This window comes from Glandiceps talaboti, chromosome 1 (assembly GCF_964340395.1).
Source record: "Glandiceps talaboti chromosome 1, keGlaTala1.1, whole genome shotgun sequence".
Taxonomy (NCBI): domain Eukaryota; kingdom Metazoa; phylum Hemichordata; class Enteropneusta; family Spengelidae; genus Glandiceps; species Glandiceps talaboti.
In genome coordinates, this window is record NC_135549.1 from 24893931 (window position 1) to 24911670 (window position 17740).

General features: G+C 35.3%; 1 protein-coding gene across 1 annotated transcript; it reads left to right on the plus strand.

Annotated features, from left to right (window-relative positions):
- Positions 1–8057: 8057 nt before the first annotated feature.
- LOC144434831 (glycine receptor subunit alpha-2-like) lies at positions 8058–16742 on the plus strand. The gene is made up of 8 exons (XM_078123346.1): positions 8058–8067; positions 11449–11516; positions 13279–13502; positions 14039–14121; positions 14362–14490; positions 15080–15309; positions 15650–15778; positions 16521–16742. The coding sequence occupies exons 1-8, from the start codon at positions 8058–8060 to the stop codon at positions 16740–16742; spliced, it is 1095 nt and encodes a 364-aa protein (XP_077979472.1).
- The last annotated feature ends 998 nt before the right edge of the window (positions 16743–17740 follow it).

Sequence of the window (17740 nt, forward strand, 5' to 3'; positions counted from 1 at the left end):
GCGAAATCGTGAAAATGTCATTTGAAGAGGTGTTTATTTACTCGAAAATCACCTTGTCAGTTTTGTCTGCTTTGTACGAGATAAAATACGTAAATTGTAAACGTATGTTATAAACCATTAGAGGCTACAATGGATTGTGCGCTTCCCCAAAGTTAGTTAAATATAAATAACCGTTGTTCTGCTATAGATCCTTACAAGAAGCAGTGATTGTGTAGAGCGCTTCGAATACAGTTAGGAAAACCGCTATATAAGAAATAGCTAACAAAATAACTTAATATTCGACTTACTCTAGGAATAAACGTTTCTTATACTTTCATAATGTCAGTGTTTTTTTTTAAATACTTCCCAAATGTATAACAAGCACACATATGCGATAATGTCTTGTTTTTCTTATTTTTACACTTTTTAGATCTGTATTTGTTAAGAATCTTGTTTATAGTTAATATCCAGAACATACTTGAACTAATGGTTGGTGACGTTTTACACTTGTACATATTGACGCCACCGTTTGTAACTCTCATAAAAGTGCGACTTCGTTCTGATTCTTAAGGGGAAAAGTCATACATGTAGTATGGTTCTATCGTGTATGCGGCTGACTGTTGTTTTTTGTATGCGCGTCTGTGGGTAAGTGTATTTACCGTGTTATCAAACGTTTAACTATATTAGTTACATCAAGGCACAACATTCCTATCGAAAACTATAGTTGAAAATTTACATATTTAGAATATGGGATACATATCATCAATTGCTGCAGTTCTAAATTTCATTTAATGCTGTGGAATATATATATGTATAGATAGCTAACGAATATATATATATATATATATATATATATATATATATATATATATATATATATATATATACTTACTTTAACTTTTTATATGATGTACATATTAATGTACAGATGACCTGCATATGTAATTTGCTTTAATGGAGACTATTTACCCGAATGTGATTAAATGTCATGGTTTCTGATGATACCATAAGTGGTATGTATCGTAGGTATGTGGCATGTATTTTGAATGAACAATTTGTTTAACTAGCAATTATTAATTCATTATTATATCATTTACAGTAGCTTGTGTGGCTTATCAGATATTTTCATTAGATCATTACACAAGTTCATGTAGAAATGGTGGATGTGGCCTGCTTATATAGAACTAATGCGCATAATTGATAAACAGATTAAGTGAACTTAAATTTAGTAGACAATTACCATACAGTAATATTTGACCTGATTCAGAAAAATTCATCTATTACATATTCATAGTTGTTTGCATATTAAAGATGGTTGATATTTTCTCACATATCAAGAAATGTTGGGAAATCCTTATTAACACTTTGTACAGGAACTTCTTACTTGGCATATACATAATATATTATCAGTTGATGCTGGATCAAGATATATGTGACTTACAAACACACTGTATAACATTAATCTAATATTTGCAATATCTATAAATACATATACAAATAAATCCGTTCATTGCACCAAATGCTTCGATCGTCCATTGCAATAATGAAAAGCTTCATGAATGTATATTTATAATGCCATTTCACGTATCTCAAGTGGCGTGTCATGACAAGTGTTTTCACTTGACAGTGTTCTTTACATTGTGAGAGATAGATCGTGGGTCTGTAAATAGAGGGGGCTATATGCATTCAATGCGATGGCAATTTCCTGTTCTTAAGCACTGGAGTCAAAGGAATCAGGCCTAAGCAAGCATTCCGGTCATATTTGCCGTTATAGTATCGTTGAATAATAGCGTTCGTTTCTCTCTCCTACTCAAATACATGACGTATTCTTTCACGGTGAGTACCATATCAGCAATACATATCTTACAAACTCCATCAATAAGTATCACTGGCTATCAGATCCAAAAATAACTTCCAACAATCTTACAAACTTTTGTACATTTGAAATACTACGAAAATACATTCTACAATACTCTCTCTGTATGGCATTTAATCAATTTTTGTAATGTATGTGTACAGCTACGTTCAAACTGTATGAAGCTATTCAATAAATGGATCCAATATAAATAATGTATGCAATATATTATCTTTAGCGGCTGATTCTTATGATAGTGTGCATAGCTTGAATGGAATCGTAATTTTGAATTGATAAACGTCTTATTTATACTATTATGAAACAATATATGTGACGACAGGGAAGTATTAAACATCTTATCTTCCCTTTTGTATACATTTCTTATTTCCCATTTCATATATATATATATATATATATATATATATATATATATATATATATATATATATATATATATATATATATATATATATATATATATATATATATATATGTGTGTGTGTGTGTGTGTGTGTGTGTGTGTTCAATGGTTTTATTGATAAGAATATGCACATTATCAGAACACCAGGCATAATAGTAAGTAACAATGTCTGTTCTTTTCGGTATTATCATTATTTTATGCGATATTTTTCACTGTTACCACTTGCAAGGACACAAATGCTGGCATATACTAAATGAATCTATACATTCGATATGTTTGCCTATCTTAGGTAAGAGTTTAACTTGAAAAGTAAATCAGTTTGGTGAATCCAAAAACACAATATCCAACGACCTGCTTGTCAATATCTTAATTTGCCAATAGTCAATTCATCTCAAACAACGAACATTACTTCTTAATTTAAAAGGCCAGCTACGGTGATGATGCTAATCGAGTTTTATGATGAACCTGCTTAGTACGAAAAGATACCACAAAATGGTGCACTAAATTGTTACTCTTGTATAATACGATAATAATAATAAACATCGGCATCTATCATGATTACAGAGTGAAACAAGACTTGCAGTTTGCAGTCGAAAGTTCTCAGTGTATTGATTAAATTTCAAGTACTCTTGTGTAATAAAAGTTTCAAGTCCTGCCTGATTTCAGTTATTTCAAAATAGAGATGGTAAATAGTGTTGAGTTAATCAAACAAATCTGTATTTAATATTCTGTCAAGGAAAGATTGGAATTTTTCACTTAATTGGGTCTCTGAGGTAAAATATTGATTAACTCTTCAATAGCGAGTCACGCTGTACACATAAGCTTCACACTGTACGCATTATTAGATTTCGTAAAGACGACATAAAGCCAAGCAGAATATTGACATTTCTCCGCCTGTGCGCCTCAACTAATTCAAACTGACTGTAATTTCCATCGTCTAATGGTTGCAACTTTATTGAAAATGTTAACCTTAGGTTTAACTCGAACCCTTGGGATGGAAATAGTACATGCTGTCGTGGATACAACGCCTAATAATAAGAATGTTTGATACGTGCACGTCACTTGATCAAACGCACTTAGCTGTAAACGGTTCGCAGTTAGCTCAAAAACCTTTTAAACTAGATATTTGTGTAGAATACTAATTTGATACAGTCGATATATCCCCCTCATAATTTATAAACATTTAAATTTGAGTACATAATTGAAATCTCCTTTACATGTACAGGTCATATACACATTATTGTCATTGCTGAGCAAACAATATTGATTTTAAAAAAGCTCGTTTGTCACTAAGTTATGTATTGCAGAACGAAAGAAAACCCTGGGTTTTTTTTTAAGAATACGCATTATGACTTCGAAACATGTGAAACAGTTGTGGGAATGGTTGTGATCATCATTCACTATCATATTTTGAAATCTGCGTACACTCATTATCTCCGCTAATATTATATTTTTAATCAAGTGGGTTATCTTACTGACAATGAGGGATAAAAACTGTAGCGATTGCCCAAAAAGCATGAACACTTTGAGTTGAGAGAAACACGTATGTAATTATCACGGAGTATGCATGCTGCTGTTCTTATAAGTGGTCTGTGTATCGCACTCAATCGACAACTCTGTGAATTCTTTCCTTTTTTTCGAAGCAATCCTTAAATTGATAACGACGGGGTTGAATTCATTTTATTTGAATCCCTGCCTATATTAGCTGAGATGTTCACTCTTTGTATGTTACAATATACATTCCATCGGGACAGTTCATCGGGAAAGTTTAGAATTTAATGTCAAACACGAACGTGACGTCATTTGAAAATATAATATAGACAAAAAATAGACGCATAAGATGCGTAAGTCAAATGTTTACTTAAAGTAATGTGTGTGTGTAGAATAAATTTTTTGAGAGTGCATTCAGAAAACGGTATTAGAAATTACCAACCGTCAGGATTTTGTGTCTTCAACTTGCATTGTCATTTGGATATTTCTCGCAAAACACTAAATACACGTGAAAGGTGGCATAGACTTTTACTGTGACAAACACAAGGTGGACTGTACACTTTACAAGAAAAACCTTTGCCTTGACTCTCTCCCATCTCGAGCACCGCACTGATATTTGTCCGAGTCGATGCTCGTTTTTCATGTACTCTTTAAGGTAAGGGGATACTCGAACTTGGAAAATGCTTCTCATATTACACATTATTCACAGTCGGAGCAATGAAGCACACGTGACATAATAACCAATCTTGCCGAGGTAATCCGTAATTAATCTACTTTAAGACTTCTAGCGTCAAACATTTCCAATGAGAATCCTTAATAACGAATCAAAATTCGATCAATATGATACTATATATTTTGCACGGTTCCTTTAATATATTTTGCATTTACGTTTAGTTAATCCCACTCGTTATTTTCAATTTTCTCATAACAAGAAGTTATATATACTTTCTCATAAAAAGAAACTATATTCTCTACTTAAAACAATTTCACACACTAAGTTAATTTTGGGAGAAATCGGAATTATGTACATCTGAATCAAAGTGTTTGATGCTTGCTATTTCCATACAACAAGCAATAGTGTAATGTCTCGACGACTAAAGCATTATAATTGTTCTTATTAGTATCAGTTTCGTAACTTGTCCTCCTTGTACAGTGTCAAAATGTCACTTCGCTCTCCTAAGAACTGCCTTCATATATAAAATGAACTGTCCCGTTAGCCTGGTGATTTACATGACCCCAGCTTCGTAGACAAATATATATTCCGTGAACTATATAGCTAGATGCAAGCACTGATGAGATGACTGACAGATGCAACTGGAGTCTATGGAATTTGATTTATAGTATAGCTCCAAGGGTACTGCATGCAAAAATAAAGTCTCTGCATTTTGGATCTCTTTATATACATTTGGCTCGGTAAGTGAGGTGCGTGTATACTACGTACACAGCCACACATTTAGTGTCATTTTTATGCAATGAAGTGCCTTGACTCTGTAAACGGATAAACTTAATAGTTCATAATATGTGAATTAGATGAATGTTAAACCGACCATTGACCCAAGTAAATGATGCATACATAGAAAGTGTTTGAAAAATCTAATATTCAAATACATAGGTTGGCGTATCATTCTGGTTAAAATGGTGTTAACGGAGTGCTTATGTCCTTCTGGTACTCAATTCAGTAACACTGTAATGTTCAAGTCTTATATCGATAATGTCACCAAGAAAACAAACATGATATTAATCACTTTATCGACGACCCATACAAATGACAGCTGAAAGATGTTACTGTGCAATTTTCCTTCCAACCGGTTTGTTATAAATCATTATAAATGTCCTTCTCAATGTCATTTCAATATCATCTTCATATGTCAACAGATGTCAAATACTATTTGCGAAATGCTAGCGTCATCAAATGCGTCCTTTACGCTTTAGAATTCTTATAACAAGGCTAAACTTGCCAAGGGTTACGAACTTGATAAAGTTATACTATCATCCGTACATTTTTATATCAACGAGAAATAATGTTGATAATTCTAAACTTCATTAACCCCTATCTATCCCAAAACCGTACTGTATTACACTCTCAATCCACCAGCATCAGATGTCTCTCGAGTTATGCAAAGCTTGTCACTTCAATCGTGTGTGTCATGCTTCTCATTCGCAAACTAGCGAACATAAAACATCCATACATCGTAGCTAGCACGAATGATTATGATCTAACATTGGCTATATGTAATTCTTTCTCAACAATCATTTTCGATTCTAAATCCTGTGAAACGTAAACTGACGATGTTACCTGTATCACGTTATCACTGATTCATTTTGTTAATTTTGAGGAGCTCCGTAAAATATATAAGCTGAGGTAAGTCGATATGGTATCCTCTTTTTTCACATCGTATGTAAATATTAGATATGTTTTTTCAATAAGTGTATTTCAAGATCTAGACGACAACTAATAGTATATATTGTTCAAAACAAATTTCTTTATCTTGGAAATTTGTCATAAATAATACATTTTTATACGGAAAACTAAAGTTGTTTATCATGTAATATATAATCATCTAGTTTGAAAAACTTTCAAAATTCCAATTCAATTCCAGTTCAATGTCACAGATAGTAGTGCTCGGTATGTAGCCTACTATGTTAAATAACCAACTGTACAGTAATACGCCGTACTATGTCGTTTAAAAGTATACTTTACCAAAACCATAGATGTTTGTTGATCTGTCACGTATCACCTCAGACTTACTTTAGCGGTCTGAAGGTATACAGCAACTCATTTGAATATCAGACATGTCCTGGCTCATTGGAAACCAGACAAGCATAATCCAAAACCACATACTAGAAACTATGTCGGTTTGCCCTGAAGCTATCTATTTACAATTCCGATGTTATTTTTAGGAAATGATAATGGCCAAAGAAAATATTAATTTTATCAAAAAACACAACCCCCAACAAAGGCGTTTAATCTTGACGAAATTAATACTGCAAAGAAATTTAAAAGTACAAGACCCGACACGAAATCCTAAGCCGTCATCAAAGTGTTCGAATTGACATGTGTCGCGATATTAAACACCAACAATGATGATAAGAGCTGCATGACGTTTGTAATGAAGAAGTTTTACTGGAGGTCAAAAGTTTGCGTGGTAACAGTATCTTACAAGAAAGGGCCATTGACCTGGCATACAAGGTCACCAATTTGTAAACATAACTTTGATAGGGCAGAAAGGGTATAGTTTCTCTGAGCATTATAACACCAAGTTGCACGTGTCAGTCTGGAAAAAGGCCACTTTAGGAAACTTCACTGGGACAGTAGTTAGGACCACGGACATAGATGCTCCTCCTAGTAGCACAATCCTCCATAACAGTTCTGATGTCAGCAGGTATACTAGGTCAGTGCCAGGCTTTATACTGTCATGGTAAGGTGTTACTGGCCTTTCTCTCATCTTCTGGTTACCAAAGCATGCAGATGATATTTTTTCTGGTGTTCGCACTGAGTAGTCAATGAGCAATGATTGGTTTTCTCGCTATGTTTTAAACAGCTCTTCAAAAAAGAGTTATCCTCTTCGTCCCGTCAAAAATGCCCCCAATTCTATTTAACAGGACAATTTTAACACAGTCCAACTGTCAGCAAACTCGTTATTCTGCAATGAAACTGTCCTCTATGTTGTTAACCATTTCAATGACACAGTCTGAATTCTGTCAATGGCTTCGTAAACACAGGTGCTGCCATGCTTAATTAGGCTTTGCACCTCTTTGCATTTTGAGTACCTCTCTAGCAAAGGACATGCTCTGTGACCACTTTACAACAAAGTGCTTTATACAACATATGTTCATTTACATGATAACCCATGAGTGCACAAGGGCTAGGTTATAGAGTTACAGGAGAAAATGCCAACATATTCCCAGTAGTGAAAAACGAAAATAACTGCTCGAATTTGTACTATAACTATGTAACGGTTGTAGTATCCACAAATAAACATTCAACCACCAAGTGGTCCTAATGACTTAAACATCCACATACTACCTCCCCATCAAAGTGTAACTGATCCTTATATCCATCTGTACATATGTGAATAAAGTATTCATACGTAGTAAGCATTCAAATAGCAAACACTGTCTACTGTGTCTATCTCTATCAACCCATTCACACAGTATATTCACATCCACATAAAAGACTTTACACAAGGCTTTACAACGGTCTGAATCCTTGGCAATTTAGTGGAATTAATACTGAATTTCGGAGGCAAACATCTGGTTATTTATCCAAGAGGTTAGAATGGGGTTGCCATAGTGAATTTGCTCATTAACATGAGAATGGGTAAGTTTACTTGGCTACATATCAAAGACGCAAATAATAACAATGACTTTCTAGGAAAACATAAAAAGTCATCAAGTTCGAAATAGAACTTCATTTTAGTGCAGGTCCTCGCCAATTGAATAAATATAACAGGACACCTTTGGGACAACCATCCATTATTTTGTTCTTGGTCTCATCGCTAGCCACTCTACTATGTTAAGCTCGGTGACACATACAAAAACTAAGATATTTGCAAAAAATGCTATCTTAGATAATCTAGTTGCACCACTTTAAACTTTAAAATACTTGATTGATTTCCCTTATATAGAATACCTCTAGTTTTATCTAATGTAATCTAATTCTTATTTTTACATGATACATAACGTCCACCACAACCAGTATTCACGGGATAAAACCAACCATGATGGCCACATATGCTATATTAGTTATCCTTCCATTTCTGTTTACTCCAATTATAAATGCAAGGTAAGCTTCTTCTATATTATGTATTTATTATAAACGTTACTGAAATTTTGATATGCACAAACCACTAGAAAGTCCAATATTTATTTATGTTCATTGAACCAGTTATTAGCCCAATGATTATTAAAACCAAACTGCATCAGATGTTCAACAAAGGAAATGTAAAAATCAGCTACATTTGTATGCCAAATATTTCAAGTATTATGAAAGCCCAGTGAAGACCTAACACAAGCACCTAATAAATCCTGCAGCTGTAGAGATCGTAAAGAGTGTCTGCTCAATAGCAATTGCCTATCAATTACCAACGTAATAAAGAGCACAAAAGTCACGCCCAATAACAACGACTCAAGACTTTACTTCGGGCTAACTGAGAGCATGTTTGAAACCATAAATACACATTTACTTATAAGAGGCTCCAGTATAGCACAGAGCTATCCAAACAAGTTTGGAATTTGAAAAAAAGGAAATACCTAATTTTCGGTGGGCCGAGCGGTTAGCTCGTACGCCGGCCTCTTGCCTCTGCAGCCTGGGTTCGAACCCGCCAGGTGTCAGCTGGGTTTGATTAAATTTACGACACTATAAGTAAGAAGAGTGTCGTTCAGTTTGACTCTACCAAACAACACAGGTTTTCCCCGGGTACTCTGGTTTCCTCCTGCAATAACACTGAACTTTCCTCCTGTTTTTGGGCAATGCCTGTTGGATGGTTAATAAATAAACTAAACATAAACTAATAACCACATAATATTGAGTGGGATATCGCAATCCAAGCGGCTGCCTAAACAAATGAGACAAAACATTATAATCTCTCTTTAAACTATGCATAATCAATGCTGAAAAGAGCATGCTATTGAACAAAAATATCTGAATTAGTCTCCAAATTTTGCCATGAAAATAAATATTCCCTCGCCAACTGTAGAAGAAAACCTCCGTAAGGAATGGTTTAGTCCGACCATCTTGTTATATAATATATACACAAACATTAACATGTACATATTGACCTTGACAATCTCAATTGTATCAGTCGCCTGATGATCGCTGAGGAAGCGACGCGTGAAACTCAACAACTTATAACATCCTTATTCTTTTGAATTAAGAGTATAATACTCTGCTACTAATATTGCATTGAGCACTGTTCTCACCAGCGAGACATTTATATATATATATATATATATATATATATATATATATATATATATATATATATATATATATATATATATATATATTTATATATATATATATGTGTGTGTGTGTGTGTGTGTGTGTGTGTGTGTGTGTGTGTGTGTGTGTGTGTGTGGGTGTGTGTGTGAATTAAGATAAAATTAATGCAATGTTGTAACGCTTCACTTCTTATGCAAGTATCGTCATCTGTTGATTGATATTGCAGCGACGATCCTGAGTTATTGTATGATATTTTAAGAAGCAGTACATACAATCATCACATTCGGCCGAACTTTTCTGGTGAGTTTATATGATTTATTAATAAATGTAGATTTAGTATATAATTATAGTCCTAAGGGAAAACATTTAAATTCACAAATACAAATATAAATCTCTTAAACTAACTGTGTAATTCATTCATTACAGCATTACAGCAAGTATATATATTTATAATATTCCTAGTGATAATGCTGTGCCATGATTCGCTAGAATCGGTCACAGAATAGAATGACTATTACCCTAGGGAAATAGTTCCATCAACTTTTACATGGTCACGTGACCACCGCGCGTTCACAGCAGGTCAAAATGGCAGCTTCTGACGATGTCATATGCCACCGCAAGTTCACAGCATGAGGTATATTATAAAACACATATTGCCTGGCCTATATTCGGGCTATAGCACCCGTTCATTACCCCCTCGTGACTGTGAGTTACCAGAATCACATGCTATTTCCCTCGGCCATTGGCCTCGGGAAATAGCATGTAATTCTGGTAACTCACAGTCCCTCGGGCGTAATAAACGGGTGCTATAGCCCTCATGGCCAGGCAATATGTGTTCAATATATTCATTCGTATGGAACTGTTTTATCATTCACACAATAGACCATTACCCGTCTCGCGGGAGACGCCATTGAGTGCATAGCAACCACATTCGGGTGGTCAAGCTGAAGTGTCAACCGCTTAGCAACACCATTTTTCTCGACGTCACGTACAGTGCAATACGTATGATCATGGAAGTATACTTCCATGGTATGATAGATCAAGGGAAGCAAACTTTTAAAGTATGGTTGTAAAAACGATGTGCGTATGTGAAATTCATAACTAGCCGTCAGACGTGACGGTGATTTTTGGCCGTCTGGGCGCAGATGAAGAGCGGTTGAGATTGACAGTTTCAACATGAACTTGAAAATATTACTAGAGTTGGATCCACTCGAGGATCGCAGGCCCTATGGTTGAAAACTTGCATGTCAGGTCGCGAATATTGTATTCCTATTTTAAAACAACGTCTAAAATTTGATACAATGTCTTCCAATGATGACTTAGGATTGTAGATGGTCACAAACGGTAGTATTTTTTTCAGACTAATGCATTGACTGTCATATGAACAACATGGCCACTCCGCAAAGCTTGACCTCCGTAGCAACCGTTGCTAGGTTATTTGCATATCTCGCGAGAACTGCCGCGAGACGGAAAATACTTTATCAGTGTTAGTTACTTTGTTCTCCATGTAATTTAATGTTAAGCTACTTCTGTGAATTATTGGAATACGATGTCATAATATGTATGTATGGATGGATGGATGGATGGATGGATGGATGGATGGATGGATATATGTGTATTTATATGTATGTGTTTGCGTGCTTGGGGACGTGTGTGCGTTCGTTCTTTCATGCGTGTATGTATGATTATAGTATATGTTATAATTAAATACTAGTTTATACAATTTAAGGTAATGTATATGTCTTCTCCCTGGTTTAGGTTCTCCTGTGATGATACAAACTGGAATGTGGATAACAGATATCTTCTCTGTATCAGAAGTATCAATGGTGAGTATATATTAATAATATATGGTTAGTTAGTTTATTCGCATGCCCCTTGTAGATATAAGATACAATTTCATTCTGAAAAACCTACTCCAGATTTGATGACTATGATGTATCGCTCAGCCGTGTTTCATTCACACGACTTGTGCGAATTTGCGGGAACTCCTGGTTTGATTATGAATGCCAGGGAGCCTCAGGTCTGGATAACTGACATCACTGGGGAGCCTGGTTTGGGTTAAAATTCAATGTATTCCATTGCATTTGGGGTACCCGGGGGTCCCATGAGCTACGTTTATGCACACGTTATATCTGTAGTTCCAGATACCGGTGGGCGATTTACCGCAACTATTCTAAAAATAGACACTGTCTGAACCAAAGCACTGGGCGCCTGCCCGTGTACGGGCGCTAACGTGAGGAAATAAATAGGGTAAATAAATTGATCCGTCTTTCTAAAACATAGTTTAGACAATTTTCAAGGCAACACTTTAGGTGTCTCGAGGCTTCCAGGATTGCATAATCGAACGCACCCCTGGAGTAATGACTCGAACAATCGGGAGTCAGTGGAAACTCGCAGTTGCTAAGATTGCCGGGCTTGGGTGACTTCTCGGGATAGCCTGTGGACTGACTGGAGAAAAGCCTTGACATGTGGACGTAATATGGAGTGTGCTGCAATTGCAAAGTCCTGTCATAAAGACAATGTTATCTGGAACGATGGGTATTGTTCTCGGTTGAACGCAGTTGTTTTTCAATGAGCCCTACCCTGCCGTGCCAGTTTTTCATATTATTGAGAAAGCTTCAAGATCCCCTGTTTGATGTATATGTCAGTGTAAATAACTGGGCGAACGATTAATTATCTAAAATTTAGAGAAAAGAGACCAAAGCTTTTCTCAAGTGAGATAATATTGAATTCTAACCAGTGTCAATACTCTAGATCTTTCTCTCATATACCAAACGATGTAGCGAACGTCCACACTACTTTACAGCACATTCAAATTCACTCTCGTACCGAGAACACACAGGCATCCAGGAATAGCTACCATCTCGAATTGATTCTTTCTCTTTTGCTAGGCTTTCTTATTAAAAATTCTTGACTTTAAGAAAAGTGCTTGCATTACGTACTTTTCTATGATAGGTTAATAAAATCAGGTTATCTTCTATATATGGTTGGATACAAACGAAGAAGTCATCGGGCTGTTAATGATATTTTTTTTTAAACTTAAAATGAAATTGTTACCAGGATTCTTACTTATCGCGAACACCACATTATGCTTTCATTAATCTATTCCGTGAAAAGGTAGTGAGATTATTTTTACACTCAACTAATCACAATATATATTTAATTGCCTAGTTTTCTCGTCAATCAATAATAATAATGTTGGCTTTTATATAATAGCGCTTTCGATCCCACTATGTGCTCAATTCGTAACCCTGCCACGGATCTGCTATACAGCAGCGTAACTCCCCTATATATAATTCCTCACCTCCACCGCAGCCTCTATAAGCGCATAGGATGAACGCATTCACACTGCAACCTCTATCCTACCAGGTCCCCGATTATAGAGCTGGGTTGACAAGGGCACAATCGTGGTTCAAATCTTGCCAACCAAATAGAGCCACAGTTAAAAATCTTAGTAGCTCAATTTATCATAATTATATTATTAAATATTGCAATATTGGTCTGTGACGCAAAATCGTCGGACCTTTTTCTTGCCAATCGTATAATCCCTTGACGTAAAATATCTATGCATACTGTAATTTACAACAGGATTATGGAATCACCATGTTTCTTGTACAAGAGTGGCTGGATTCTCGGCTGATGTTTAATGGGTCGGATGACATCGACCTGCGAGCTGGCTCTGATTTAATGAAAAGTATATGGAAACCGGATTCCTATTTTGTCAATCAAAGACGAGGTGCAGTACACGATGTTATAATGCAGAATAGTCAGATGAGAGTATTTAAAGATGGACACATTTTTTATGATTTAAGGTAATTTTCGCTTTTTATTTTGGTTTGTTAAAACTGTATTTTACACCAAGACCTAACAGTATAACGTTGTGGCACCGAGTGTTATACATTTACGCCCCTGCTTTGCGATATTGATAATGCTCATTTGAAAATCAACCGCATTCCTGTGAATTATGTTTGTGGTTCATACAAACCACTATGTGTATGGCTACAAACATCAATGAAAAAAATTGACCTGTACAGTACACTATTTTAGTAGACCTATTATATAAATTATGTTGAACATTATTTTCTGTTAATAACTTTCTGAAGTAGATTAACAAATAGAGTTATTAGTATCTATATTTCAGCATTTGGCTTTAAAATAGACAACTCTGTTCACCATTGGTTTGCATAATAATTTCTCACAATTCCTAATTTGCTATTTACCTCAGCGCCAATATACTAGTACATGCACCATGCTAAATATATAATGAACACATTTGCATATGTTTTGTAATGATTATTATTATTATTTAAGCTAATGACACTTCGTGTAATTATGTTCTTTTTCTCAGGCTCAGTTTGACATTGACTTGTTTCATGGAACTCCAACGCTTCCCCATCGATAAACAAGTTTGTAACATCATCTTCGAAAGCTGTGAGTTTTCCAGTCACGATACTTTAGAAATCCTTCCTTTTGAAGTAAATAGGTTGATGTGTTCTTAATGTTTTTACATGTATACCACAATATTACAAAAGGGAGATTTATACCTGTTATACCACTTGACCCCTTTTAATACTAAGAAATGCAATCTTGAATCTTAATATTGTCTTTGTGGACCCTACAGGTGACGTCCATGCGCTAAATCCCATCTATCTTTTTATGTATATTTCACAGTCGGGTACACGTCAAAAGACGTTATATTTGAATGGAACACAAGAGGCGTTACTATGGACAATATCTTAATGGCAGATTTTATCATTGGCGACCCATCAATGTCTGAAGAATTACAAAAATATCCATTCGGTACTAAATGATTAGTTAATCTAAAAACACACACAAAAAACACACACACCAAAAACCCACAAACAAACAAACAAACAAACAAACAAACAAACAAACAAACAAACAAACAAACAAACAAACAAACAAACAAACACAAATAACATTGTCTGATCCTTTGCCCTATACTTACTATGTCATTTAAAGATATTATTGGATATAATAATACCATTATTCAATTTATTCAATCTCAGTGTATGATCAGGCAAAGTGTTTATGATATATTGATCAGACTTAATCAAGTAGACTGTCAGCTCCACCTACTAACTTTTGGTGCTAAATGTAACATTGGTAAATAACTCCTACAACAAATTTGAGGGATGCAAGACTGATCGCATAATCCCAACATGGTGTACAAATATTTCCCCAATGCTTATCTTTGGATTCATGGTATACGTACATCAATAAAGGGAAACGCCATCGCCATTGCATTATTGTTACTGACACAGTATTGGGGCGAAAAAAAGCAAACATTTAGCAAGATGTGGTATGTAATGTTAAGTGTCAACATAAATATTACGATAAATTAATTTCTAACAAACTGTTTTTCTAGGAGTTTACTCACGTTTGAAATCCACTTTTGTTCTCGAACGCAAGTTGATATTTTACATCTTGGAACATTATGTCCCGTCCACTCTCTTGGTCATCTTATCATGGGTTTCATTTTGGATTGGTACACAGTCGACCCCTGCCAGAGCCAGCATAGGTATCACAACTGTATTGACTTTAACGACCCTGACTTCAGGAACAAGAGTAAACCTACCTAAAGTTGCTTACGTCAAGGTAATGATATTCATTTTTGTTTAAATGCAGTTGAGATTGTGGTGTGCAGTTACATGGTGCCATGTGACATTAGTTGCAGTTACTACAGTGTATTCCATTATTAAATCACCACACTACACTATATGAAAAGTTCCGTAATCTTTAACATGTCATCACCATCTCTGATGATTGCAATGTTTGGATGTTGCCAAGAATTTCTGAGTGTATGTATGAGGAATATTTTTACAAATGTAGACTACTTCTGTGTCGCGTCATGAGTTATATAATAGCTCTCGTCAGTATAGCTCGCATTTTTTTTTATCACAAATTCTCGTATTATGTTTTCCCTTGATTCTTCCAGGCCATTGATATATGGATGTTTACTTGCTCTTTCTTTGTGTTTGCCGCATTGTTGGAATTTGCTATCGTCATGTACCTAGACAAACTCTGTACTGGGAAACACAAGAAAAACACGTCATTAAGACATCAGGTAATCTATGGCAGCCTAACGTCTTATGACTACTTTGTTAGGTGGCCTATCATAATTCAACAATTATCAGACAATGCATGTGGTACAAATCGAATGTATTTTCAAATTGTGAATACTCCATATACAAGCGATAATTAAGGAAGAATGTGCTACATTGTACAACACACAAATCTGGTTGATTGCATTAGTACACAAATGTGAGTCTTTATATTGTTCTGTGACACGTTAACTAGCCGCTACGTCATTGATTCTACAGTGATCGGAGTTAAATGTGAGCGAAGGCTTCCAAAATCGATGTTATGTTTTGCCACTTTTAAATAAATTATGCTTGAGGAAGTGTTATAATTATATTATTCTTCAATACTTTTCTTCATTCTTCTTATGACCTAAGGGTTTCATCACTACTCGTCTAGGAACTCGTATTAACTAGGTCCCTTGGGTCAGTCATATTTTCTTTGTATTAATGGGGAATTGAGGAATGATAGCTATTTTTTTCAACTATAAATGTATTTGACGTGGTGACTAATCACTTAACGCAAGGTGATGAAGTACAAAATATGTTTCTCCGTCAACTCATTTAATTAAATGTTGAAGGTAGTCAAGATGGATTCTCCGATGGATGGTTATGTTTCTCACAAATTAAGAGTTAAAGTTATAGAATATAAGTAACCATGATATAAATGCAAACGAAGTAGTTGAAACTTCATAACAATCACGTGACATTTTAATTTTCTCATTAAAGGAAGACCAATCAACTTCCTTGGAACTGAAAAAGCGACCGCTTCCTGTCCAAAATCCCCACACACGGGAAGAAATCGAAATACTGCCACCAACCGATGGAGATGTAAAGGAAGGAAAGCTCAAAAACATTGCTTTGGACATCGACAAAATCTCAAGATTTCTTTTTCCTGCAATATTTGTATTCTTCAATATTGTTTACTGGCTTTATTTTATGGAGAAATAAAAGGGGTGCAGATTGCTAAACTAACGATTGCACTTGGAATAGGGCCTACTACAACTGAAGGACATCATGATTTCATACTGAGATAGATACTTGATGATATCCAAGCTGGTCATATCATGCGCTATGGGAAATGGCGAGGATATCTGAGGTGTTCAATTGGACAAATATATCACATTATACCATTTTTTTAATACTGCAATAGTAGCGGAATACTTTGTCCTACGAGTGTTTAGATATATCATTTTCAGGTGCATAAAAGTTTCAATGCGTTGTGAACTTTCTGTATGGGCGATTCTTTTTATTAAAGTAGTTTTGCGTAGAATTATACTTTAATTGCGTTTGGTAAGCAAGTCCTGATTTAAAAGAGGCATTTTACTTTAGCGAATATATACTCATATATACCATACCAGTTATACATACAATCTGTACATACAACTATGTAGTAGATGATTTTGATAAAGGGGCTCAGTGAATGTCGGTATAATTTAAGAAAACAAATAAAAGATTATCTCGACTTCGATTACATTGGTTATAACGAATGTATTAATGGATGGATGGATGGATGGATGGATGGATCCATGCATGCATGAATGGGTGGATGTATGGATGGATGGATGGATGGATGGATGGATGGATGGATACATGCATGATGGATGGATGGATGGATGGATGGATGGATGGATGGATGGATGAATGAATGGATGGATCCATGAATGGGTGGATGGATGGATGGATGGATGAATGGATGGATGGATACATGCATGATGGATGGATTGATGGATGGATAGATGAATGGATGGATGGATGGATGGATACATGCATGATGGGTGGATGGATGGATGGATGGATGAATCTTGACCAAATATCAAACAAGTATCGCAACAAATCTATGAATGGGGTAAGCAAGCAACTACATATTTCTTGTTCCGTCAAATAGTCTGGGTAACGAGTATAGTTTGAATACCATAATCATTTTATCTTTAAGCGTACATACATTC

Bases quoted from the DNA above. Each gene is read 5' to 3' on its own strand.
- LOC144434831 (XM_078123346.1), top strand. The intron at 11,517-13,278 runs GTGAGTATATAT...AATTTACAACAG, and splicing joins CTGTATCAGAAGTATCAATG to GATTATGGAATCACCATGTT. The intron at 14,122-14,361 runs GTGAGTTTTCCA...TATATTTCACAG, and splicing joins TAACATCATCTTCGAAAGCT to TCGGGTACACGTCAAAAGAC.